This window comes from Saccopteryx bilineata, chromosome 5 (assembly GCF_036850765.1).
Source record: "Saccopteryx bilineata isolate mSacBil1 chromosome 5, mSacBil1_pri_phased_curated, whole genome shotgun sequence".
NCBI classification, from domain to species: domain Eukaryota; kingdom Metazoa; phylum Chordata; class Mammalia; order Chiroptera; family Emballonuridae; genus Saccopteryx; species Saccopteryx bilineata.
In genome coordinates, this window is record NC_089494.1 from 149,588,138 (window position 1) to 149,611,952 (window position 23,815).

The 23,815-nt window shown below is 51.1% G+C and overlaps 1 protein-coding gene across 3 annotated transcripts in view; it reads left to right on the forward strand.

Annotated features, from left to right (window-relative positions):
* The first annotated feature begins 586 nt into the window (after positions 1 to 586).
* GATA3 (GATA binding protein 3) overlaps positions 587 to 23,815 on the forward strand; it is a 28,697-nt gene continuing 5,468 nt past the window's right edge. The window contains exons 1-5 of one of the 3 annotated variants that reach the window (XM_066232451.1): positions 587 to 724; positions 10,249 to 10,872; positions 13,175 to 13,711; positions 18,667 to 18,812; positions 23,269 to 23,394. In XM_066232451.1, the coding sequence (XP_066088548.1) occupies positions 10,632 to 10,872; positions 13,175 to 13,711; positions 18,667 to 18,812; positions 23,269 to 23,394 (1,050 nt within the window). In that variant the 5' untranslated portion in view covers positions 587 to 724; positions 10,249 to 10,631. Of the gene's footprint in view, positions 725 to 9,583; positions 9,842 to 10,248; positions 10,873 to 13,174; positions 13,712 to 18,666; positions 18,813 to 23,268; positions 23,395 to 23,815 lie in introns of those variants that run through there. The other 2 variants (XM_066232450.1, XM_066232452.1) reach the window with 2 other exon arrangements.

Here is a 23,815-nt window from a genome sequence, read left to right on the forward strand (position 1 = left end):
AAGGGTAGTGGAAGGCCCAGAGCCCAGTCACCCAGCATCCTGCTTTTCCTAACTTTTACTGGCCAGGTAGATGTGGCTGGGGAGTTGCAGGAGGCATTTTTGAGATGTTAGCTTAGACAGAAACAGGAGGGACAGACACAGAGAGAAAGCCTTGTGGGGTATAGGCCACCAGTTGTATCTCTAGAAACCCCCACTGGGTTTCCACTTCTCCAAAATGGGAAGAAAACTCTGCAAAGCTTTTCTATCTGTGGTAGGTAATGACCCCGTGGACACTACTGATGGTATTTACAGTGTTAATTCCAACCCTGCCAAAGACAGTGGGCTTTTTAGGCTCCAAGGGCTGGTTGCATTTGAGGAAATCTTTGCCCATCCCCCCAACTCTGTCAGCTTTGTACACCCCTTAGGTGAAGTTTGCATGTTTGCAAAAAGGGGGGGATTCATTCTCCGCTCAGTGTTCTGCCCTCCCTCCCTTTCCCCCTTTGCAACCCGGAAGAGCTAGCTCTGTACAGTGAGCAGGAGAAGGCGGAGGGAGGGGGTTCCTAAGAAGGATGCACATCACCCAGGTTTTACTTCTTGCTGGAAGCCTGCGTGAGATACCGTAAGCAGCTGGGGCCGTGAGGACCGCAGCTGCGACAACAGTGGCCAAGTCTGCCTGTCATTTCTGCCTTCAGCTCTCCGGGAAGTCAGGAAAAAATTAAAAACAGCTGGCCAGCAAGCTACCCAGGTCAGTGACTATCGCTATCTTCTCTCTAACTCTTCACTCGCTTCCCCTGCTCCACGTGGAGAGAATTAAAAGGAGGTCTCAACTCCAAAGGGACAGCTGCCTGTGGAAGAAAGTGAACTAGATCTCAGTCCTATTGTTCTTTTCCGTCACTGAAAATCTTGGGCTTTCTGCAATGACCTTGGGCGAGCATGGTGTATGCATGCGTGTATGTCCTTGTTTGAAGAAAAGAGCTAGTAGAAAAAGGCATATGAAGAAAAACTAAAACAAAAAATAAGAGATGGCAGATATGCTTGGAAAGGGCTGGAGACACATTTTCCACTCTGGGAGTGCAGAGGATTGGGGGAAAGAACCCGTTTCCCGAGGGGCAGCTCAGCCTTTCTGGAAGGTGGCTGCAGGGTCCCGGTGTCAATTTCATGTTTATTTCCCTCTGCTTACAAGTGTGTGTTTAGGCTCATTGTCTCTGCATATAATTAAAGAAGCAGCTGTGTGTTGTGAGATAAAACTTGGAACCCAGATGTGTGGGCATCTGACATCCCCCTGGAGAGCTGGTAGCTTGGAGGCGCCTTTGCTCCCAGGAGCACCCTGAGGCAAGTAAGAAAATCGCTGCCTCAGAGAGAGGGTGTCTGGGGTTGTGGGGAGCAGGAGGCGCATGTGAGACGAGAAGTCTACTTCTCCTGAGGTGTTGGACCAACAGATCCCCAAGAAGTCACAGAGATTCCCAACCAAGACAGTTTATGTTAAAAATGCAAGGGAGGTTGAGTGAATCTAGGCAGGAGAGTTGCTTTTCTTTACCTTTGCCTCCTCTCAGATACTGCAGGGTGCTGAAGAAACTGGCATGGGGTGACTCTGCCCAGGGCAGGGGATGGAAATGACTTCAACTGGCAGGATCTCCCTTCGCTTTTTGTTCCCATGTTTTCTAGTTCTCTTCTCCTTTATCAGCTAAATTCACCAATGATGCCTGGGTTATGGATGGGAGATTACAAAATTTAAAGGGACAAATAATGAAATAGCATTTGTAGCACTTCTATCCCTTAGGGGCCGTGGCAGGAAAGGTGTGTGTCCAGGGCTGTTGGTCTTGTGACAGGCTTGGGGAGGGAGTCCCAGTGAGACCAGTAGAGTAAACCCAGGTGTCTTGAGCTTGCAGGGCCCAAATGGCTGTTTGTGGGAGGGGGTTACCATTAAACCTTTTAAATGTTTGTGTGATTCTGAGGAAAGAAATTGTTTTCTGCCCATTTGAATCCTAAACAAGGTATGGTGTCCAGGTCAGACTGATCAAGATCCAAGTGGATTTTGGGTCCTATTATCTGTTCCCGCATGGGACCAAGCAGGAGGCTCAGCTCCTGGCTTCCGAGCAGTTGCCCTGCAAGGCCTAAGATTCTTGGCTTGAGGAGCCAGATGGATTTTGAGGGTACTGCTGTACAAAACTCACTCACCTGAACCTGTAGGCTTTCCCTCTATTTTACACAAGAGCTCTTTACCAGCCTTGGGGACTCAGTTAGGTTGGTTGATCTGTCCAGTTAAAAGCCCAGGGACAGTGGAAGCTGCAGTTTCCTTTATTTGATAACTCACCCTGCATTTTCCCAGACAATATATGAGATGAGGGTAAGTTGGGGGTGCAGTGAAGGGATGGGAATGGGTGTCCCTGAGTACTTTGGTGGAGCTTCTTTGTTGGGATGCCCAGCAGCCCAGGGCCACACAGAGAGCCTGGAGAGGGGCAAATATGGGGAGCTGGTCGCTGAGAACCCATCTTCTGGAGGTTAAGGCGATATGTGGCTGGAAACTGTGGGAGGGGGCAGGGCACTAGGGCCCCTGAGGTGCTGTGCAGAGGCAGAGTCCGAAAGCCCCAGTGTTTTGTAGCCTGTATTATTTAACAAATTCTGATCTGCAATGAACTGCTGCCTCATTCTCCGCATCTGAGCCCTTTCACACAGGAACGTGCATTCCTCTCCTGGTGTCTTTGTGTGCGCACCGACCGAATAGTCCCGGGCACCCCTTTCTCTTAATGGTTGGAGGAAACGTAGAGAGGTTTAGCAACTTCAGCGACTTGCGATTTGGCCAAGGTAGCCCCCAAGTTGGAGTTCGACACCCCCCCCTTTGCTCTGGCCGCTGGACAGAAGGGTATCGAGGTAGCAGCGATTGGTGCAGCCGTTGGAAAGATCAGAAAGAAAAACGTTGTCCAGGCGCTTGGGTCTCCCTGGGTGTCCGTCGCTACAAGTCTGCAGACACATGTGTAGGTAGCTGTTTTGTTTCATATAACAAATTGCTCGGGGTCCTCGAGGTGGCAGGCAGCGGAGAGCCGAGCGCCAGCCGGGGCCTGGAGGGGGCAGCGGCCGCCAGGGCGCACCCCGCAGGGAAAGGAAGGCGAGGGGGTTGTACGCAGGACGGGATCTTCCCACCTGAACCAGGCGGGGTCACAGATGTTTACCTTGATGTCTCCAGCACGTCCAAAGGAAGACGCGGACAATTCGTGCTTTTCGAAACGCCTCAAATGTCTTTTGATCTTAACGAAATGGTCGTGCCCGTCTTCCCTCTCTCCGCGGTGAGCTTCCCCTGCCCTTGAAACCCACTGCCGATTGTCCAGCAACAACCACACCCGGTTTTCTGGCTAGAGAAGTAAAAAGACAATAGGCTGAAGATCAAGTCCTCCTTCTCCTGAAAATGCCAAATGGAAGTGAGGAAGAGTTGGCCCGAGACAAGCACCGCGCACCGCAGACGGAGGCCAGCTCGCGGGACTCCGGGCCGAGGCCGCAGCGGGCGAACGCGGGCAGGGGCTCCAGACGAACCGGCGGCGAGGCGGCGGCGCCCGCCCCGGGGGCAGGACGGCCGAGGGGAGTGAAAAGGGTGCTCAGCTGCATCCCTGACTGCCTGCAGGATCTGGGGGCCTGGAGTCGGCCTGGGTGAATCCTGCGTGCTGACCACTTCCCGGGAGTTTCGGTGCGCGGCCTGAGGACACCCCAGGAGGAGAGCTTGGATCTAGACAAGCATTCTCCTTCCTAAGAGCCATCTGGGGCCGGGTCAGCGACCTGTGGCCCGGGGGGCTCCCACCTGTCCCCCAAACCGCCGAGGCCAGGAGAGAGGAAGAGCCCAGAGGCGCCCCGTCCTCCAGGGTGACTCGATTCCTTTCCACTCACCGTAAAGGGGAAATGTTTCTCTTCTACTTAACCCCGGGGCTCCCCGCATTGCCAGCCCTCTTGACCCCATACATTGTCAAACTCAAAATCAGAAATCCCCTGTTTTCTCCCTCCCTCCTCTCCCTTTCCGCCACACTCCTACCTGCCCCATTGTTATCTTGCTACGATCAGGGTTTTTCTCAGCTCGGGAGGAGTAGGTAGCAGCTGAGGGAGGGCCAGGACCCCTCGAGGCTGGACGGCCCGACCTGGGGTGTGGGCGGAGCGGGAGGGGTCACCTCAGAGCGCAGCACTTCTCTCTGACGCTCTACAACTCTCGCGGCTCCTCTTGGCCTGGGCGGGTTCCGAATTTTAACCAGTGATAAATGAATAATAGGACCAAAAAAAAAAAAAAAAGTAAATTAGACCACACACCACCCCCCAAACAATGGCTCATTTTTCAGGGAGGTGGACGTGAGAGCCGGGAGGATTGCGCGAGCGGACCTCTTTCGCCGGAGCTGCCAGGGGTTTCCCCTTTGACGTGCCCACCTCTAGCAGTCTCCCTTACGCTAGTGAGTTCTGAGGTCCCCTTTTCTCTGCGTCCCCCTAGCTCTCCTGCTCGCTGTATTTCATTTGAAGAGAGCTGCCAGTCCTGCCCATACTGCCTGCTTCTTTCTTGTCGCCGTTTGATTTCGCAACCCACTGCATTTCAGTTCATGCGGGAAAGAGAAATGTGCTGGGCTGGGAATTGCAGCTATAATGTGTTTAACCTGCGCCGAGCGGGCTCCCGGTGGTTTCGCCTGCGCAGGCCGGCCCAGCGGCGGCGCCTTGGGCCGTGTCCCCAGCGTAACCCTCCGGCCCCGCAGCTGACGAGCTGTTTATACAGCTTTACCTGGGCTATTCTCCTATCCAGTAAAAATCCTCGCCTGGCCACGGTAACCTAATACTAGGGTTGAGGCAGAAGAGGGGTGATGGGGTTGGCTCAGTGGAGAGAGAAGTGTGTGTATACGCCCCAGAAGGGGGTTCTCTGCTTTGTCCCTCCTCTCCAGTGGAGAAGAAAATTGGAACGCGGTTCGCGTGATCGAGGTGGGAGAGCTAGGGCTAAGGAGGAAGGAGGCCGGCTTTCATGTCCCTGTCTTCGCTGCTTTTCTCCCTCTAACAGGACTCGCGCGTGGCCGCCGCTAGACGCGTGCTGCTAGCAAGCGCTGCGGTCCCGGGGGCTCCCTGCGCGGCTAGCGAGACCCAGCAAGAATTTCTGCAATGCAGGACCAGAACTTACTTGGTCTCTCTCTTTCTCCCCGCTTAACTTGTCCTATTAGACAAAACCCGCAAGAAATGGAGCCAACACTAAAGCAGATCTTTGCTTCCAGGCCAGGCTCTTCTTTCAGAGCGCCGGTCTCAGCAGCAGCCAGCAAAGGAAAGCGAATTAAACGCCTTTTGGCGGTTATTGTCCCTCGCTAATTGCTCCAACAATGGTCACTGTTAAAGTGGAGATACCCAATTAAATGTCCCGCGGGGCTGCGCTCGGCTCCCCGCGAAGAACTGGCCGTCGGCCTGGGGCTTGCAGACCGCCCGGTGCGAACCGGGCCGGTGCGGGGCGCCGGCGCCGGCCTCGGCACCTCTGGCCTCCACTTCCTCCCCAGACGCACAGCGACCGCGGTCCGTTCACACCATTTTTATTGACTGATCGCAGCCAAAGAAGATTGATTGAGCTGGAATGGGAAGTGATTTCTCCTCCCCCGGCACCAGCTCGCCAGAGCCTCGGGGCCGTGCTCCAATCTCTGGGTTTTGCTGTCGCTTTGCGCCCTCCCTGCCCCCAGTCCTGCAGGTTCCCAGCTTCGTTTCTGACTTTAACAGCGAGGCCGGGTCCGCCCAGGCCGGCGCCGCGGCTCTGGGGGGAGGGACGCGGCGGCGCGGTCCGGCTCCGCTTCTTTCTCCCGCCTGCAAATATTTGCTGCCTCGCTGGAAATCCGACTATTTCGCGCGCGCTCTCCGCTTGCAAAGTCCTTAAGTAAACATGCTCAAATGACCGCCCCAGGCGGCTCGAGGCACGCTCACTCCCCCTGCTCGGGATTAGTAACTTCATAACTTCGACCCCGAGGCTCGGCTTTTCTGATTACCCTCGGCGGTCAGCGCGCGGGAGCCCAAGGCCGTTGCTCCCGGGACGTCGGCCCCGCGGAGCTCGCCTGGACGCGCCCGTCGCCAGGCTCGGGTGCGTGACGCTGGCTGCGTGGATCTCCGACATCTGAGTCCTGAGACCCCAGGGGTGAGCCTGGGGGGGGGGGGGAGAGCACGCTCCTCCCCTCTGCGCCGCGGGCTCCGGTTCCTTTGCGGGACTGTGTTCCTCACTTCCGTCGGGACAGAGTCTCTGCGCTCCCGGGAAGGCGGGTGGGTGGGACGCGTACATTGGCATGTGTGTGTGGGTCCCAGCTTAGCTCAACCAAGGACAGAATGGAAGGCTCCATTTCTTACCCTTTCCCCAAGAGGGCACACACACCTCACTCAACTCGATGCCTAAAAAGTAGCCGCCTCGAGGCCTGGCCTTGCAGACAGGCCAAAGTGGCTCCTGCCGCCCCACGAACGGACTCGGCTCCCGGCGGGGGGCAGGGCGGGGGGGGGGGGAGAATGGGGTGGGAGGGCGGCGGCTGCGCTGCAGTCTGCTGCCTCCGGGGTGCTGGTCCCCAGGGTCCCAGGCACCCAGGCCATTCGCCTGCCCTTACCCTGGTGAGGGAGGCCTCGCGCCCTGCAGGAGCCGGGGGCGACAGGATCCTGCACAGTCTCCTAGCTTTCTCCTCCTCCCCGAGGAGGGGGGGGGGGCACTCGTAGACCAGACTCGGGCCGGGGTGCCCGGGGAGGGGGCTGTCAGGTCAGCAGATGGGCGCTGAGCGTCTCCGCGGGAGGCCAGGATCAGTTCTAGCGGCTGCTGCAAAGGGGGAACCAGGACCACCTATCCCCCTTCCCCAGGCCTCGAGCCCCCTCCCTTCCCTTCTCCCGCCCTCCCCCGGAGGAGGAAGCCGGGCCTGCATCTGCCGGCGAGGCGGGTCAAGCTGGCGCCTGGCCTAGCCTAGACCCCCGCAGCCCAGCTCTCCGCCTCAGGCCACGCGCCGCAGCCTCTCTCCGCCGCGCTCCCTCCCCCTTCCTTCCCCGTGGGTCCGGAGGACGACCTCAGCCCTCCCTCCCCGGTATCCCTTTCCTCTCCTTTTCCCTCCCCCCTGCTCTGTGCTCCGGGCTCTGGGGCTGGGCCCGTGACGTCAAACACAGTGTGGCGTCGCCGAGACTGGCCGGCGCGGGCCATCAAAAGAACAACGTCCTCTTTCCCAATTACCCACTGTCAGTCCGGGAACAGGGGCGGACCGGCTGGGAATTAAATGTTAAATACCCCCTACAGGCTGGCTCCATTACACCGGGCAACCAGCCGCAGCCCCCGCGCCTCTCTGCCAGGTCTAAACCACCCAGACTAAGAGGGGCCTTCAAGATCTTTTATTTTTTTCAAGGTGGTCGGGGGTGGGGGTTCTCCATCCTAGTGCAGCCTGACCTAGTTCTTGTGAGTTAATTAAAACTAATTATGCCCCCCGCCCCCAGTTTTGTAGGTTATCAGGGAGGTGCCACTTCACCGGAAGGCCTTATTCTCACAAAGCTTTTCTTTTTGTCTTTTAAAATCTTTCTCAGCCTCAAAAGATAACAGTTTCAAGTCCTAGAGTCCGCGAGCACTTCTTTCCGCAGAAAGGCTCGCTTCATCCTCCCCCAGCCGCCGGGTCCCGACGCGAGGGCCAAGAGCCACCCTGGGGGTTTTCCGCGTGGCTTTGAACAGGGGTTCCGCGAGCATCTCCTTATCCTGGACTGACTCGAAAGAAGCACTTTTCATTTTTTTTCTATCTGCTTCTATTCTGAATCTTAATTTTGGAACATTTAGCAAAATGTGTGTGTTGGTCTGTCTCCGTTTGTGGAGCGGTTTCCGGTGAATGTTAGAAACTAAATAATTAAAAGCTTTGGAAAACGCCGTGAACAGCTTGACTGGCCCTAGAGAGAAGCGGTCAGGGGGAAAGGAAAATCGATGCTTTACTGGGCCATTCTGATAACCAAAGACTAGATGGGTGAGGAGAAACACGGGGGCGGTGGTGTTTAAGTTAGGCATTTCATTCCTGTTCCGCAGCTAGGAATCCAATTTATTTCTAACAAACATCAGATTTAAGACGACGGAGACTCAGGAGAAGCTCCAAATCCAAGATCGCAGGACCTACGTTTCATTACTTATTTAAAGTAAATTTTACTAATATTTCTACAAGGATTGGGTATTATTACAACAAAATATCTCCTCTCACCAAGTTAAAGCTGAACATTGAAGTTTTTCCTTTACCGCATGAAAAGAATCCTCCAGACTCTATTTTTAGGGACAGCCTCTTCCAGCTACAATTTTTACATTTGTAGGGAATTTTTTACGGGGTAGGGGAGCAAAAGGCGAATAATATATTCAATTTAAATAGAACGCACATCAAGCTCCTGTCTTCTCGCACATATTATGATGGGTGGGCACAGAGTGGAACCGGAGTCTTTTCCCGCCTGACCCTTGCGTGCCCCGGCCGCCTTTTCGGGCGCGGAGGATGCAGGAGCCTGAGCGCCGCTAGGGGATGCAGTGGCTCAAAAGACCAGGACGGGCGCGCGGGTTGGGGAGGCCGAGGGGCCGGCCAATCGCGGCCCGGCCACAGCCTCGCCCGCTGATTGGCCCCTTCTCCGGCCCCGCCCCGCCCCGCCCTTTAAGGGGCGTCCGCGAGCCGCGCTCCCTCCGCCTCGGGCCAAGCTGCCGGAGGACTGGGCCGGCGGAAGGTCGCTGCGGTTCTGTCGGCCGGTCCGGCCAGGGTTCGGTAGAGAGGGACAGGGAAACATGCCGGGAGCCGGAGTAAGTAGGGAAAGGTTGGGGAACTAGAATGAAGGTCCGAGATCCATCTTCTCTACCCCTCTCACTGCACTTGGAACTAGTTCGAGTCTTCCTCTCCTTTTCATCCATCACTATTGTTGCTGAAGTCAAAAGCACACATCACTTACAAATAGTAGGTCTGATAAGGACAGCTGCAACTGCTGAAACGTTAAAGAGGCTTGTTAATGCAAAAGTCTGAGGAACATACTGACGACGACCCCCAAAATAACGAGCACACTCAATCAAAGGCATATGGCCTTTCCCGATTCCTCAACTTTCAGGCATTTTTCTCGAGAGACCAATTTTAAAGTACGAACTTGGACATTCAATTTTATTTTTCTGATCAGTTTTACATGCTTATAGCCCCAAGTCAATAAACTTTCCAATAGTCCCACATTGAATAAAAACAATTTGCTTACTTAAAAAGTTTGAAAAAGCAAGGCTGCCTGTAGATAGTAACTTTATGAATGGGGCAGACCGGTCTCCCCAACAAGGAATAATCCACCGAGTCGGAAAAAGTTGGCAAGAGCTGGAGCCACTTTTAAAGGGCCAGAGCGCGAATTCCCTCCTGCTGGCCCCCTGCGCCCCCGCCCGCGCCCCCGGCTGCTTGGCCCACTGGGCCCCTGGCCCCCGGCGCTGCGCCCCTTTCCGGTCAGTACAGGCGTGGGAGGAGGGGCTGGGGGAGAAACCCTGGAGCTGGTTCGCGTCGGTTTCCTTGCGCTGGGGAGGCTGTCCCCTCCTCGCCTGCGCCAGGCTCCTCCCTCTCTCGCGGATGACACTAGAACCTCCTTAAGTTGCGTCGCGCCACAGCTGTCTGCGAACACTGAGCTGCCTGGCGCCGTCTTGATACTTTCAGAAAGAATGCATTCCCTGTAAAAAAAAAAAAAAAAAAAAAGAAAGAAAGAAAGAAAGAAAGAAAGAAAGAAAAGAAAAAAAGAAAAAAAAAAAAACAGAGAGGGAGAGAGAGAGGAAAAGAGAGACAGAGACACAGAGAGAGACGGAGAGAGCGCGAGACAGAGCAAGCCACGCAATCTGACCGAGCACTTTCTGCTCTTCAGGTCACACGCCTCCTCCTCTCTGCTCCTCGCTACCCAGGTTGGTACCCAGGACTTTTTTCAAGTTTGATTTTTTTTTTTTTTTTAACCTCTGCATTTGGGAAAACTTTAAAACATTAAAACTCAACCCTCCACTTTTGGAGAGTTTCTAGAGGCTGGAAGGAAGGTCCCAGGACCAGTGTTCCCGGAGGGAGGGAGCTGTCTCCGAGTTGGAAGGGCTCAGTCCGTGCCAAGCTCTCGGGAGAGCCGGGCTGTGGAGATGTCCTCGGGAGTCGTTCCCTCGCTGGCTGCGTCCCGGTTTTCCGAGCTCCGGAGGAGGCGCGCGCGCGTGTGTGTGCGTGTCCGGGGGCGCGGGGCGGCAGCTCGAGGGCAGGTGGTGCCACTTCATAAACTCCGGTGCCAGGGTACTTAGGAGCTCATCCAGGTCTCCCCATCTTTCCTTTGCAGGTGACTTGAGAAGGGTCTCAGCCTCGGAGCCGCAGCAGAAGAGACTCAACTGTAGAATTCCAGCCTCCCTCGCCCCCCTTTAATATTTGATCCCCCTTGATCCTTCCGTACTTGTTTATTTTTGGTATTTCTTTTTTCTTCCTATTTTCTTTGCTAAATTACCACTGAAGGATTTTATTTTGAACACCTCATTAACTCACCTTTACATCCCACTTCCCCATTTCGCTGCTGAAAACAAATCATTAAACGTCCCCCACTCCTCCGACGGCAAGCTTACCTGCGGAGCCTCGGAGCCCCCACCCCCTGACCTTCCAGCCCGACCGCCCTCCCTCTCCACGCGCGGGTTCCGGGCCCGGCGAGAGGGCGCGAGCACAGCCGGGGCCATGGAGGTGACGGCAGACCAGCCGCGCTGGGTGAGCCACCACCACCCCGCGGTCCTCAACGGGCAGCACCCGGACACGCACCACCCGGGCCTCGGCCACTCCTACATGGACCCGGCGCAGTACCCCCTTCCCGAGGAGGTGGATGTACTTTTTAACATCGACGGTCAAGGCAACCACGTCCCGTCGTACTACGGAAACTCGGTGAGGGCCACAGTGCAGAGGTACCCTCCGACCCACCACGGTGAGTCCACTCCGGGCGCAAAGTCCTCGCGCGGCCGCGCCTGCTGTCCCAGGTCGGGGAGGCCGGGAGGGACCAGGGGTGGGGAGACACAGCCCAAACCCCCAAGCGCCATTAGTGCTTCATTAAAAAAAAAAAAAAAAAAAAAAAAAAAAAAACACAACAAACTGTGGCCCGGAAATGGGCGAGGAAGCCGTCTCTCTAGTCAGAAAGTGTTTTTCACAACAGTCTCAGAGGCGCCTCTCCGCGGCTGGAGTCCCCGGGGCCTGGCGCTCACCTGGCGCGCGCGCGGGGCTGGAGTTCTGCTTCCCGCGCGGCCGCAGGTCCGGGGCCTCCGAGAGCCCAGACGCCGGGAGCGAGGCTCGGCCTCCGCCGCCCCGGCTTCCCCGGCCCCGGGCCCGGCCTAGCCAGGCTCAGACTCGGCTCTTCCAGAGGGCTTCCCTTCTCCAGTTATCTCGTAGTTCATTCTGCTAGCGAGCACGTTTCCAGAAAGGCCCGAGAGCCGTCTTTCTTCACAACCCTGATTCTGACCTTTCCCCAAATCTAGTGCATTCAAGTTTCTAGGCAGGTCTACTACCTCTGGGCTTGGAGGGATGGAATTCTGGTCCTTGAAGGCGTTTTGGTGGAAAGACTACTGTTAGAGCGAGACGTTTGAGATTTCCTAGATTCCCGGCTGCACAGAATTTTCCTGCGGCTTTGCTTTTAGGTTGCTCATTGCGTACTCTCTCTCCTCCGGCCTACAACAGTCTATTAGGCTACCAAAGAAGGTGAAAGATCCACCAGGGTTTCTTAAAATTTTTACGGAGGAACTATTACAGTGGCCTTTCTCTTTTTTTTTTCTTTCTCTTTCACCTTGAGAAGTTCGGGAGTTCTGAGACGTTAAAGAGAAACCCAGCCTTGTGTAGTTGGAGTGGGGGTAACTAGCGCTTCCCAGTTGCACGGGTGCTTTTAAAGAAGAAATAGCAGCGAAGTTTCAAGTGGAGAAAATGCGAGGCTCTCTCACTGCCCCCCGACCAACCGAGGTCTGCCCTGGTCCCCTATTTAGAGCCAGGGTTGGCTCCTATGACAGAGCCCTCCTGCAGCAGGCGTCCTCTGCCCTTCTGTCACCGGGTTTAAACAGTTGTTTCTGCGGACGGGCGCTTTTTGCCCTTGTTCTGTGCATATCAGCAGTTAAGTGGAAATGCCTGAATGCAGACTTAATATTATTTACTATACTACTTCCTGCATAATCTGAATCTTGACCCTTGGTGTTCAAAGGACTCTCCTTCCCCTCCTCTCTCCTCCCCTTCCTCTCAAGATTTTAGTTTCAGTATTGTTCTTAATGGTTAAAATAGAACGTCAAACGCTGAGACAGGTACTGGATTAAAAGACCAATGTGTGTGGATATGAAGTTGCAGTTTAAATTAGCCCTCTCAGAGTGTATAGACTTGTCTGGGTTATGACTACCTTCCTGCGTATGAGTGAAACACACATGAACTGGAATTTTGTGTGTCAGGGACTTAGGTGAAAATTCATGTATCACACTGGTAGAATCACAACTTTAACGTGTCTGGGGCTTAAAACTGATTTTCTTCTGTAGGATTTGGGAGGGTGAGAAAGGTGTCCCAGAGTACTGCCTTGAAAACTTTCTCTAACAGTCTGAGCGATTATAGTTCCCCTGCAAATCCCATTTCAGGCCTTGCCAATTATGAGCAAGCACTGACGTTACTTCCAAATAACCCTACGAAGCCCCCTCTCTCCTCTTTCCAGTCCTTTCCTTCCTGCCCTGGGCACCCAGAGCTGGGCACTGCTGCTGGCCTCTCTCCAGGCGGGTGGATTTTCCTGGTGTTGAGTGCTGTTTGGCCAGGCTAACCCCTTCAGGCCTCATCACTCACTGCAGACTCTTATCCGGCTGGCTGGGATTAGGTCTAGGATGGGGAACCCCAGTCATTGAAAGAAGCCAATAAATCAAGTCAGGGTCTAGAGAGAGACCTCAGGGGATGTGATTTAGAAAGTGTATCTGGAGAGGCCAGTGAGCCAAGGTGCCCTTCTTCACTCCATTGTAGCACCTCCTGGGTGTCAGACACAGGCCCTTCATTCTGCGAGCTTTGATGGGACATCTGTGTGGGAGAGAGGGGTGAACTGTGTGCTGGCCAAGGTATTCATGGCACCGTCTGGATTAGGGACAGTGGGCCTGCACCCAGGTTCCATCTGTGTCTGGGATTTTCCTGACAGGGAGGGTGGGGTGGACAGGAGAATCCCCAAGTGGTCTGGAGGCCTTGGGGCTGCTCTCACCAACCTTTCTGTCTCTTTTCCTTTTCCATAGGGAGCCAGGTGTGCCGCCCACCGCTGCTGCATGGATCCCTGCCCTGGTTGGATGGGGGCAAAGCCCTGGGCAGCCACCACACTGCCTCACCCTGGAACCTCAGTCCCTTCTCCAAGACGTCCATCCACCATGGCTCCCCCGGGCCCCTCTCTGTTTACCCCCCAGCCTCGTCCTCCTCCCTGTCGGCGGGCCACTCCAGCCCGCACCTCTTCACCTTCCCGCCCACCCCGCCGAAGGACGTCTCCCCAGACCCGTCCCTCTCCACGCCAGGCTCGGCAGGCTCTGGCCGGCAGGATGAGAAGGAGTGTATCAAGTACCAGGTGCCGCTGCCCGACAGCATGAAGCTGGAGTCGTCGCACTCACGGGGCAGCATGACCACGCTGGGAGGGGCAGCAACCTCAGCGCACCACCCCATCACCACCTACCCACCCTATGTCCCCGAATACAGCTCTGGACTCTTCCCCCCCAGCAGCCTTCTGGGTGGCTCTCCCACTGGCTTTGGGTGCAAGTCGAGGCCCAAGGCGCGATCCAGCACAGGTAGGCACCTGCTCTCCCTCTGGGCCCCTTCTCCTCCTTAGCCTCTTCCTTCTTCTAAACCCAAGGTTGGGAGAGGACAGCCCAGGCTGGCCCTGCTGCGTGCTGCTCTAGGCTCCTCTGAGATTTGATTTTTTCCCATTCTAAGAGTTGCAAAGAATGAAGTGTATCCCCTCTCATTCCAGTCTTCAGAGCAGAGGGGCAGTGAGATCTAATTTAACCCCCCAAGGAGCTGAGGACAAACATAAACACATACCCTCTCCTGCTTGCTGGGGGGCTTCTGGGTTCTGCCAGTAACCTTAAGTCAGTTTCCAAAACCAAATGGAAGGCGAGGGAATAACTCTTCTGTGTTTAATGCTAAAACGAAACCTCCTGAAACCTAAACAAACACAGGTCCCTCCTCTGACCCTTCCTGGCCTCTGAGTTCTTTTGACTGTTCCTCTCTGCCCAGCTCAAACGGGGTCATTCAGTCAACAGAGGACAGCCTTTTATACAGACATGTATAAATAAAGAGTGTGTATATTTTTTGCAGCGGGCTTGACCCTGCAAAAGCGCTCACATATTCTTTGCGTGGAAATGGGGGCTCTCATGGTAACTTCTGGAAGAGCAAGGCAGGCTCTGCCCCAGGGAACCAGCTGCATGTAAATCAAAAGTAGACAGGGCCAGTTACCTGTAGTCCGGGCAGGGGCAGGAACGTGTCTCAGGACATAGTCCTGGATTGATCTGAAGCCAGAAAAGGTAGGAGGGACTGCAAAAGGTCCCCAGGTATGTGTCTGTGCTTCCCCTGCTCAAACTTTCTCCAAAAAGCACACCCTATTATTTACAAATATTAAGAGCGCACTGCCCATTTATTTACTCCCTTGGTGTAGATACTGCATTAACGCCCTCCTCCCCCCACAGCAAAATACTTTTTCTTTAAAAATGAAAATAATCCACCACCAATTTTGTTTCTAATTGAAACAGTTGAATCAGAAAGCTCGGGCTCTTTGAGATGAGATTTAGTTACGTTTTTAGAGATGATTTTGTGACGACTGCTGTGTCTCCTTGGGTGGGTGTGTTCATAACAGGGTGGGTGACTCTGTCCTGGTCCATCCCAACTGCCTCCCCTCTGTCCTCTATCAGTGGAGTTTCCTTATACAAAGAAGTGGTAAGAACCACTTGTATTTTATGGGTGAGATGAGCAGACTTGAAACAGAACTGGCAAAACCCCGGTTTAGAAAACTTGTGAGGGAGGGCTCTGGGCACCCAGTGACCATGAGATCAGTTTTCAGGGTTTTTTTTACAGGGTGACATTCACTCCGACTGCCTGGGCAGGACTGTCTCTATTTAGTTGATATGTTTTAGCTAATCCAATTATTTTCAGACTGCTGCACGCGACAGTTGCATTGTTTATCCCGCGCCAGGAACTTTAATAGAGTCCGGATGCGGTTAGGCTGACAGAAAAACTCAGACCTGCATGTTCAGTACATGAAAGTCGGCAGAGGGAGAGGGAGGTAGGCTGCTGGTGGAGTCAGAGAGAAAGCACGAGGGAGAACGAGCCCAGAGAGGGGCCTGCTCCCCGGTCAGAGGCTGGGCTTGGCGGGAGTGCAGGGTTCGAGAGAAATGGGGCACAGCTTTCTGCAGAACACCCAGGGTTAGCTCAAGGCTCGAGGGCTGACTGTAGAGAACAGACCTGTGCATTTTGAGGTAGTGATGGGATTTTGTTTTTTAAGTTCTCTTTTCTGGCAGGGCAAAAAGTTTTGGGGGAAGATCGTGGTATCTGAGGCTGGTGCGGTGGTTAGTGTGTGGGGGAGGGGACAAAATGTCTTTTCCTAAAGCCTCGGATTTGTCTGCCCTCATTTTTATGTTTGATTTCCCCTGGGTTGTGTACACCTTATGCCCTTGGTTTAGGCTTTTCCTTTCTGTCAGACTCTGAACGTAAACATTTGGCATTTTCTAAACCAGAATTAGGGGTACCTGTATATCTCCCCTTTTTTGGTGGGGGAAAGATGAGGAGATGATTTAAATTTGGCTTCTTACTTCCTCCTCTCATTCCTTTCCCACAGTCAAACAGCCGAGGCTAGCCTAGCGCACCTGGGCAGCCGGGGGCTGGGACTTTTGGGAGTGTGGGAGAGGGGAGAGGAAGTTTCTAGACGCCTTCTGTGTAAAGAGGATGGAAGTGGTGGGAATTCTTGAGGAGGGGATTCTCTTGGTTTTAGTGGTTGCTTATTTATTTATTTATTTATTTATTTATTTATTTATTTATTTTTACCTCTTTTGCGCTTGCCAGAGGAGGCAAGAGAAGAGAGGGTTGTTGCAAACGGTTGAAGCTGTGGTTAGGGCACCTATTGCTTTTCTAAGAGGGCTGGTGCTAGGAATCTATCTTTGCAAACAAAAGACAAAGCCTTTTTGCAAATAGCCACTTCTTAGCTCCCCACCTCCTGTGGGCACCGCTCTCACTCTGCCTTCCTCTTCCCAGCCTCCTAGCCCTGCTCCCAAGCCCTGCTCTTCAGCCTGGTTTCAGGATTGCATTCGGAGGCGAACGGGTGTTTGAAAATGGCTGTTGAATGTCAAGAGGCCGCACAGCTTTGTGGTTCTTGTCACCTAAGAGGTGTCTGTGTGAGCTGCTCACACCAGGCAGTGAGCGAGGAGAGGGAGAGAAAGCAGGAGACCGTCAGGGCCTCCAGTAGGAAAATTGGCTGTATGCTCAAGTCACTGACTAGAGGCAACAAGGAGAAAAGAAAAAAATAAGTAAAACCCACACAAGGCCATCTCAAACTTGCGGAGTGAATCAAGACAGCAAAGTGCTCTACTGAGCAGAGCCTTGCTGAGGAGGCAACCGTTGCTAGCTCTTAAGGTCCCTCTCAAAAGGAAGCTGTCATCCTCCCCACTTTCTGACAAAGAAAAGGAAATCGGACTAATCTCGTCTGGCTGGGAGATCCCCCAGCCCTGGGTGCTTAGGAGCAGAGCAACGAGCCCTGAGCCGCTGCTGTTGGGGTGAGCAGGGAGCCAGAGAAACCTTGTACCAGCTCTGCCAGTACCCAAGTAAGAAAGAGACAGAATGGCTGGGAAGCTGAGAGGCCTGGGTCTTGGCAGGGTGGGGAGTGGGCAGCCCCAGCCAGGCCAGGCTAACAGCCCTGTCCCCAGAAGGGGCTGACCCAGTGCCTACTGGGGGCATGAAGCCTGCAGGACTTGCCTGCCTCCTGGCTCTGGCAGCCCCTGGCACCTCCTCCTCCACCACACGCCCCTTCCTTCTTCCTCCATGCCTCCCCCACATCCACTGGCCGCAGCCTGTGGGCTTGGATCCCAGTGTAAGGTGTCTGGATGCATTTCTGGCCAAAGTCTGTTTTTGAGGACTGATGGAAGCTTTTGGGTCCCTAGAAAGTGCTCCTGGCACACCAGACCATGTTTTTATAAATAATCACAGGGGTTTTGGGGAAGAGCTCTGTACCCTGGGTTAAGGACCTTGTTTTCAATTTGGAGCAAAAGAAATAACGATAAAATTTCTCTTAACTTATTATTATTTGAAAAGGAAAGTGAATAAAAACAGCTCAATACTGCGTGGACTCCGAAGTGAGAGGCAAAACTCTCTTCCATTTCTAAAAGTTCTTTTCCTTCTCTAAATTTCCCCGTGGAGAAAAGCATAGGTCACAGGTGTAAGTCCTCCACTTCCCTCACACTTGGGCTGGGGACTGCCAGAGACAGAACAGGCCCCAGCCCCCGGGCTAGCCTTGCTCTGTGAGGAGTCAAGATTCCCCCAGTGTCCTACTGGGTTTTCTGCTCCCAGCCCAGCCCTGTCCTCCTGGTAGATTCCCGCTAGCTAATTAATCTCTTAAAACAATTTTGAGAGGGTCCTCTTTCTCTCCTACCATCTCCCCCAGGCCTCCCTTTTAGCACCCCAAAGAGAGCAAGGCCGTGTCCTCACTCTGGCCTCCTCTAGGGATGCCCAGCTGGTGGAGCCACTGGCTCTTGTAGGGTTGGGACCTGGCCCCACGGGATGGAGGGAGACTTCCTTGGGGGATCCCATCTCAGGGCAGGCAAGTGGGGAGAATAGCCTTCAACAGGGGGACAGGTTCACCCAGAAAGAGCTGTCTTCCTGCAGAAGTGAACACTGCCTGAACCTGGCTGGGCTGGTTCTTGTTTATTTTGTTTGTTTGTTTTTTGGAGAAAGAGCAACTGCAGGCAGACCTTGGCTAATGAGCCGACCAAGACCTCCCCAGCCTTCTTCCTTCACTGACTTCGCTCCTAATCGTCTGCCCCTCTGAATCCACTTTTCTGTCACACCCACTTTCCATCTCTTGGTTCCTTGCCTAATGATGGCATCTCAGCCCCAGTCACAATGACTAGGAAACTGTGGACAACCCTGGCCTTTTCTAGAGGAAAAAGAGATGGGGAGATGAGTGGACTCCACTGGGTCTTCATCTATTACTTGCCAGCAAGAGACATTTACAGGTTTACTGGAAGTAAAATCTAAAGCCCTTGCCAGTAAAATCAATCAGCCAGTTGATCAATCTATTTATCTGTTTATCTGTCTTGCCATTGATTCATCTTTCCTTTCTCCCCATCCTAATCTTTATTATTTAATCAATCTGTATAGACAGACCTAGTGAAGAGAATGGGTCACCTTTGTTTTCCTTTGAAGGAAATGAATGGAAAGTTTTCCTTTGTGTGTCTGGGGCTCAGAATTTTCTCAGAAACAATTTCAAGTTGAAATTTATCTTAATTTTCAGCATTGGGCAGGCTGCAGTTTACTCATGGGCCACATCTGTGTGTACGGGTGAGGCTTTGCACTGGCCAGCCAATAACTTTCAGCTTGGCAGCCACCCTCAAGGGAAACGGGGGTGGGAAAGTTCCCCAAAAGGTGGAAAAAGAGAAAAAAAGAGTTCTTCATTTGGCTGTCATTCTGTCATTCTGTACATTGTCAGCTTCTCTGTGTTCTATTCTGTCCATAAGTGACTTATATATGATATTGTTTCTAGAAGGCAGGGAGTGTGTGAACTGCGGGGCGACCTCCACCCCACTGTGGCGGCGAGACGGCACCGGGCACTACCTGTGCAATGCCTGTGGGCTCTACCACAAGATGAATGGACAGAACCGACCCCTGATTAAGCCCAAGCGAAGGCTGGTGAGTTGTTTTTGGAAAGCGCTGATCTAACACTAACCATTGGTGTTTTTTAATTCCTTTCTCTGGGAAGGAGAGCATTCTCAGGAAATCGGCAGGACAGCTCAAAATCATGTCACTTGCTTGAGATAGCATTCCCGTGCCCCCTTTTCTTTCTTCAAATTAAATATACAGGAAAGTTCTCCTCCCCTCTTCATGTTTCTTAAGTCATTTACCAAATCTTTAAGGCGTTGACTTCTTGATTATCAAATCTGAAATGTATTTGCTACTGGAAGGAGTGTTTTAACAGGACCAGGACCACTGATTTAAGATGCATGGATAATCACTGTTTGACAGAGAAACTTAGTATGAGAATGGAATGTCCCAGACACCTCCCAGAACTTGGTCCTGAAGTGGTAGAAGTGGGCTCCTGGGAACTGGTCACAGCTTCAGTGCTGGGTGAGTCTCATGTGCCAATGATTTAAGACTGATAGGGGCCAGTTAACAGGATTTCACAAGCTGCAGACATTGAACCCAGTGGAGTTTTTTTTATCTTAGGAAGGACTTTCCACAGGTAATTCCTATGAGAAAAATTGTATGATTTCTGGCTTGTCTCTTGGTGTCACCCAGCATTTTGTCTTAGAAGTATGATTGCTCTTTGAAATATGATTGCTGGGGTGCTAGTTTTTCTCCCCATCTTTTTTCTTTTTTAAACTTTTGGATCCTTAAAAATACTTGAGAAAATCTGGCATTGTTAAGCATTTATTAGGAAAACTAGCAGAAATTCATTTGTCAACTTACGTTCGGAACCTCAGGGAGCTTGACTAGCAAGCGCGTGTAACAGACGAAGAAAGGCAGGCTTGACAGGTGAGACCTCTAACCACAGTCAGGGATCGAAATGCTTTTTGTGGTGATGGCATTCACCACGTAGAGAGGGGATGAGGGGATTTTCCCCTTGCAGATTACTGGGTGAAGGAGCATCCGACAGCCCCGGCCAGATGGCTCAGTTGGTTAGAGCGTCCCGAAATGAAGAGGTTGCAGGTTTGATCCCTGGACAGGGCACACATACAGGAACAGATCAGTGTTCTTATGTCACTCCCTCCCTTCTTCTCTCTGAAGACATTAAAAAATTAAATTAAAAAAAAAAGTGTCATAAAAAAAAGCATCCATCAAATTTTAAGGGGGGAAAAAAATCCAAGTCCTTTCTATTCTTTTAAAAGAATTATGTGTCTTCCCCATCCGACTCTAGTGCAATTCAACACCTTTCACATCCTCTTCAGAAGAGGGAGGAACTTTCTAAGGATGGAGGTGCCCACATGACTAGTTTTTAGCAATCCTTGGTCTCTAGGCTTTAGTCTTTCTGATATTTGCCCCCTTCCCAACCCATACAACCTCCCAGTACCCATGCACTTTGGCATTTTCCCCCCTTTCTCTCATGTGCAAAGCTAACTTCCTAGGAAAAAGCTGCCGGATATCTGAACAGTGGAGATAACTCATAAACAACAACTCAGCTTCCCTAACTTAAACGTCAAGATGTTTGAACGGATCAGAACAAGATGTGTTTGGAAAAAAAAAATGGCTGGAGGTGTTAGCACAGAATGAATATGATCACACCGCAAAAGAATGCTCTGAATCACTCAAAACCTAGCCTTCTTTAAAAGAAAGAAAGAAAGAAAGAGAGTAAGAAAGAAAGAAAAGAAAACCCAACAACAAAAAGATTCTTTTTAAAAATAAGTCATGGTGCTGTTATAATTGGGGTTTTTTTTTTTTTAAAGGTAAAAGTAAAGGAAAAAGAGGAAATAAAGTCTCAGACTATGGGCTGATTGATGAGCAAGAGTGCATTTGACATTTTCTTGGGGTTTCTTCTGTCTGGGCAGATTGCATAGAAGGCTCTACTTGCATTTTATATAACTTTGTCTTCATTCACCTTTCATAAGCAATCTCTAGACTCTGAGTAATAATTACTTTTAATTCTAGAGCTCATTGGCTGTCACATTTTCAGCTGTTTTTTCTGTCTTACTCATCTGTTCTGGGTGGTTTTATATTTTCAGTTCCGTAGAATTCACATGCTCTGTCCTGAGAGACACTCGGAGCAGATTCAGAATTTTTTTTAGCCCTTTGCATTTGACTTCTGAATACCTGGAACCGTTCTTTTTTTCCTTTCCTATATTTCCTGTCTCTCTATCCCAGCTTTGTCTCTCCACTTTGTTGTTTTCATTTTTGCACATTTGCAGATTCACTGAGGACCACCCAGCCCACCATGTAGCTAGCTTCCCCATCAGATGCATATCTGACACTGAGTAAACTCACACAGGAAATAGGAGAAATGACTGAAGGGAAGAGCTGTAGATTTTTTTTTTCAGTGTCTCCAGGATTTTTGTAGGTCTAACCACCAGATGATTAGCTTGCTTTATTAATGTATTTTGTCTCCTGCTAGTGAACCAAATAGTGTGGTTTTGAGAAGTTCTGTATAAATTCATGTAAAATTTGTAGATGGGAGGGTATTCTGAGTCTGCTCCTATTTATGAAACTGTCAATATATTGCGAAAGATGTACCATGGACCTTGTCATTCGGAGCTCTAATTTTTTATCAGTTGGCTTGATGTGCTTGTATGATATATTCTAAGTTGCTGGGCTAGGAAATCCGGTGTCTAAGTAGATCTTAGTCTACTACATCTGAGTATTTCTTTTAAAGGAAAGAAAAAGCACAGGAAGATAATAATAATTACATAATAACATAATTGTCAAAGTCATTAAGCACTGATTTAAGGCATTGTTTTCTTCCTGAGAGTACAGTTATTTAAGTCTTAAATTATCACATTTCATACAGGTAGGTGGAGTTAGAGGCAGTGCTCTTGAATTCTTTTTTGATTATGATAGATAAGGGCTGTTTTTTAATTTCCACTTCCTTAAAATGCAGAAAATAATGAATTTCTACTCCTACTACTACAAAAAAAACTACACACACACACACACACACACACACACACACACACACGAGAGAGAGAGAGAGAGAGAGAGAGAGAGAGAGAGAGAGAGAGAAAGAGGGGGGGCTCTACTAATTAAGCCCTTAGGATGGAGGAGCATATCTGTGGAAAAATTTGGTGGCTTTGAAAGGAAAGGAACGAGTCTAGTTAATTCAGAATGCCAGTGGGTTTTCCGTACCTGGCAGCTTTGGGTCTTTGGCCCAACTTTTTGCTTGATAAAATATCGATGGAAAAGTGCACCACAATTTCTGTCCTTTTTGTCCCATACTTTAAAAAAAACATGCCAGAATTTTTTTGATCCAGCTAGCTGAATTCATTCTCTTCCTCTTGCTGTTGGTAATATTTCTGAGTTCAGGGGCAAGAATAATTTTGTAGTTAAAATGTTCTTTTTATGTTGTGGGGGACAAGGCTGAGGAGTTGAGAAAGGTGGGTGTTGGAAGTGACCCAACTCTATTTTTTTAAAAAAGTCTTTGAGTTTAATTTTTTTTATATAGCATGGACATAGAAAATAGTCCTCTTATAAATGTGTGTAAAAAAAAGTGAAAGACAAATTTCGCTTTTAACAGAAACGAAGGCCTTGGCACAATCCAATAATTAAAATTCCAGTTGAGGCTGCCATTTGATTTGTAATTATTGTACTCTGTGAACAGCGAGTAGGAGATGCCTAGTTTCCAGAAGGTGGCATGGGGTGAGAGCAGGAGGGGAGCATATTTCTGTTGAAGACATAAAGCCCCTCTTTTTGTATTTTGTCTCATTAACTAAAAGCCACCTAAAGAGAATAAGGATGGCTGTCACCATGAATGAAAAGTCTGAAGGAGACCAAGGCTGAAAGCACGGGCTGTGTAAATAGAGAACTGCTGCAGATGTGCTGAGGTCTTGTTCCCTTGGGCTGTCCTGCTTGGTGCTTCCTAAACTATCCCTCCTGTGAGTGCAGCCTCACACATGCGCATTCATTCTGTTAGCACTCTGTTCCCTTTATAAGCCAGCATTTTTGATGATTTTGGGATTGCTCTCACTTTGCTCTCAGCCATACTGATGGCCAGGAACCTCACTGAGAAGTGATATTTGAGCAGTTGCACTTGAAAAAGAATTCTTGTGGGCCTGGCGAATGAGTCTACTGGAAGCCTGGTATTCAAACTAGTCTGATTGATTCAAAATTGCCATCCATAAAAATTAAACATCTGGTAGGCTTTGCGGGATGGGGAAAAATTAACTCAGAAGATGGTATTGAATTTTGGATCATCCCGAATTCTACATAGGAGGACCGTGGGCTAAATTCTGACCATGGACTATAGGTTGACACACTCTTCTGCTGGTGGATGGGCTCTATATATTTTTCTTCTTGAGGCTGCTTTTGGGGATCTTCCTTACTTTCATGTGGGCCACTTGCTAGTTTTGATTTCAATGATAATTTTTTTTAAGTTTGTCTCTGTAGTTCTGAAAACGCACTTACCATTTGTTTGATTCACTCCCCCCCTCTACCCACTCCCCAGTCGGCAGCAAGAAGGGCAGGAACGTCCTGTGCGAACTGTCAAACCACCACTACCACTCTCTGGAGAAGAAACGCCAATGGGGACCCTGTCTGCAACGCCTGTGGGCTCTACTACAAGCTGCACAATGTAAGTATCTTGGGGACCAGCCACAGGAGCCTCCCTTGCTGACGTGCTGGTGTCCAGTGTCACCCTTTCCAGGCTTCCTTATCCAGTCCATCTGCACTGTCATTCTTTGGGCCGAACAACTGGCCTCAGATCATCAGTGCAACAGGACCCAGTGTAGGGAACTGCTCTGTACAGTATAGCCTTGCTGAGAAGTGAAGGGTTTGCGGACAGGGCAACCCAACCCCCTTAGCAGGTGCAGAGAACAGTGTGCAATGTAGCAATCCAACACAGGTGGTAGGGCCGGTCTGGGTTTTTAAGGGGAAAAAGATCTTCCCCTTGGAAATAAAAGGAGTCACCATTTCTATTTTAATGTTTCTCTGTGGTTTACATTTGGAGGGTGGGCAGAGAAAGAGATAAGTAGCTAGAATTGTAATGCATGGCA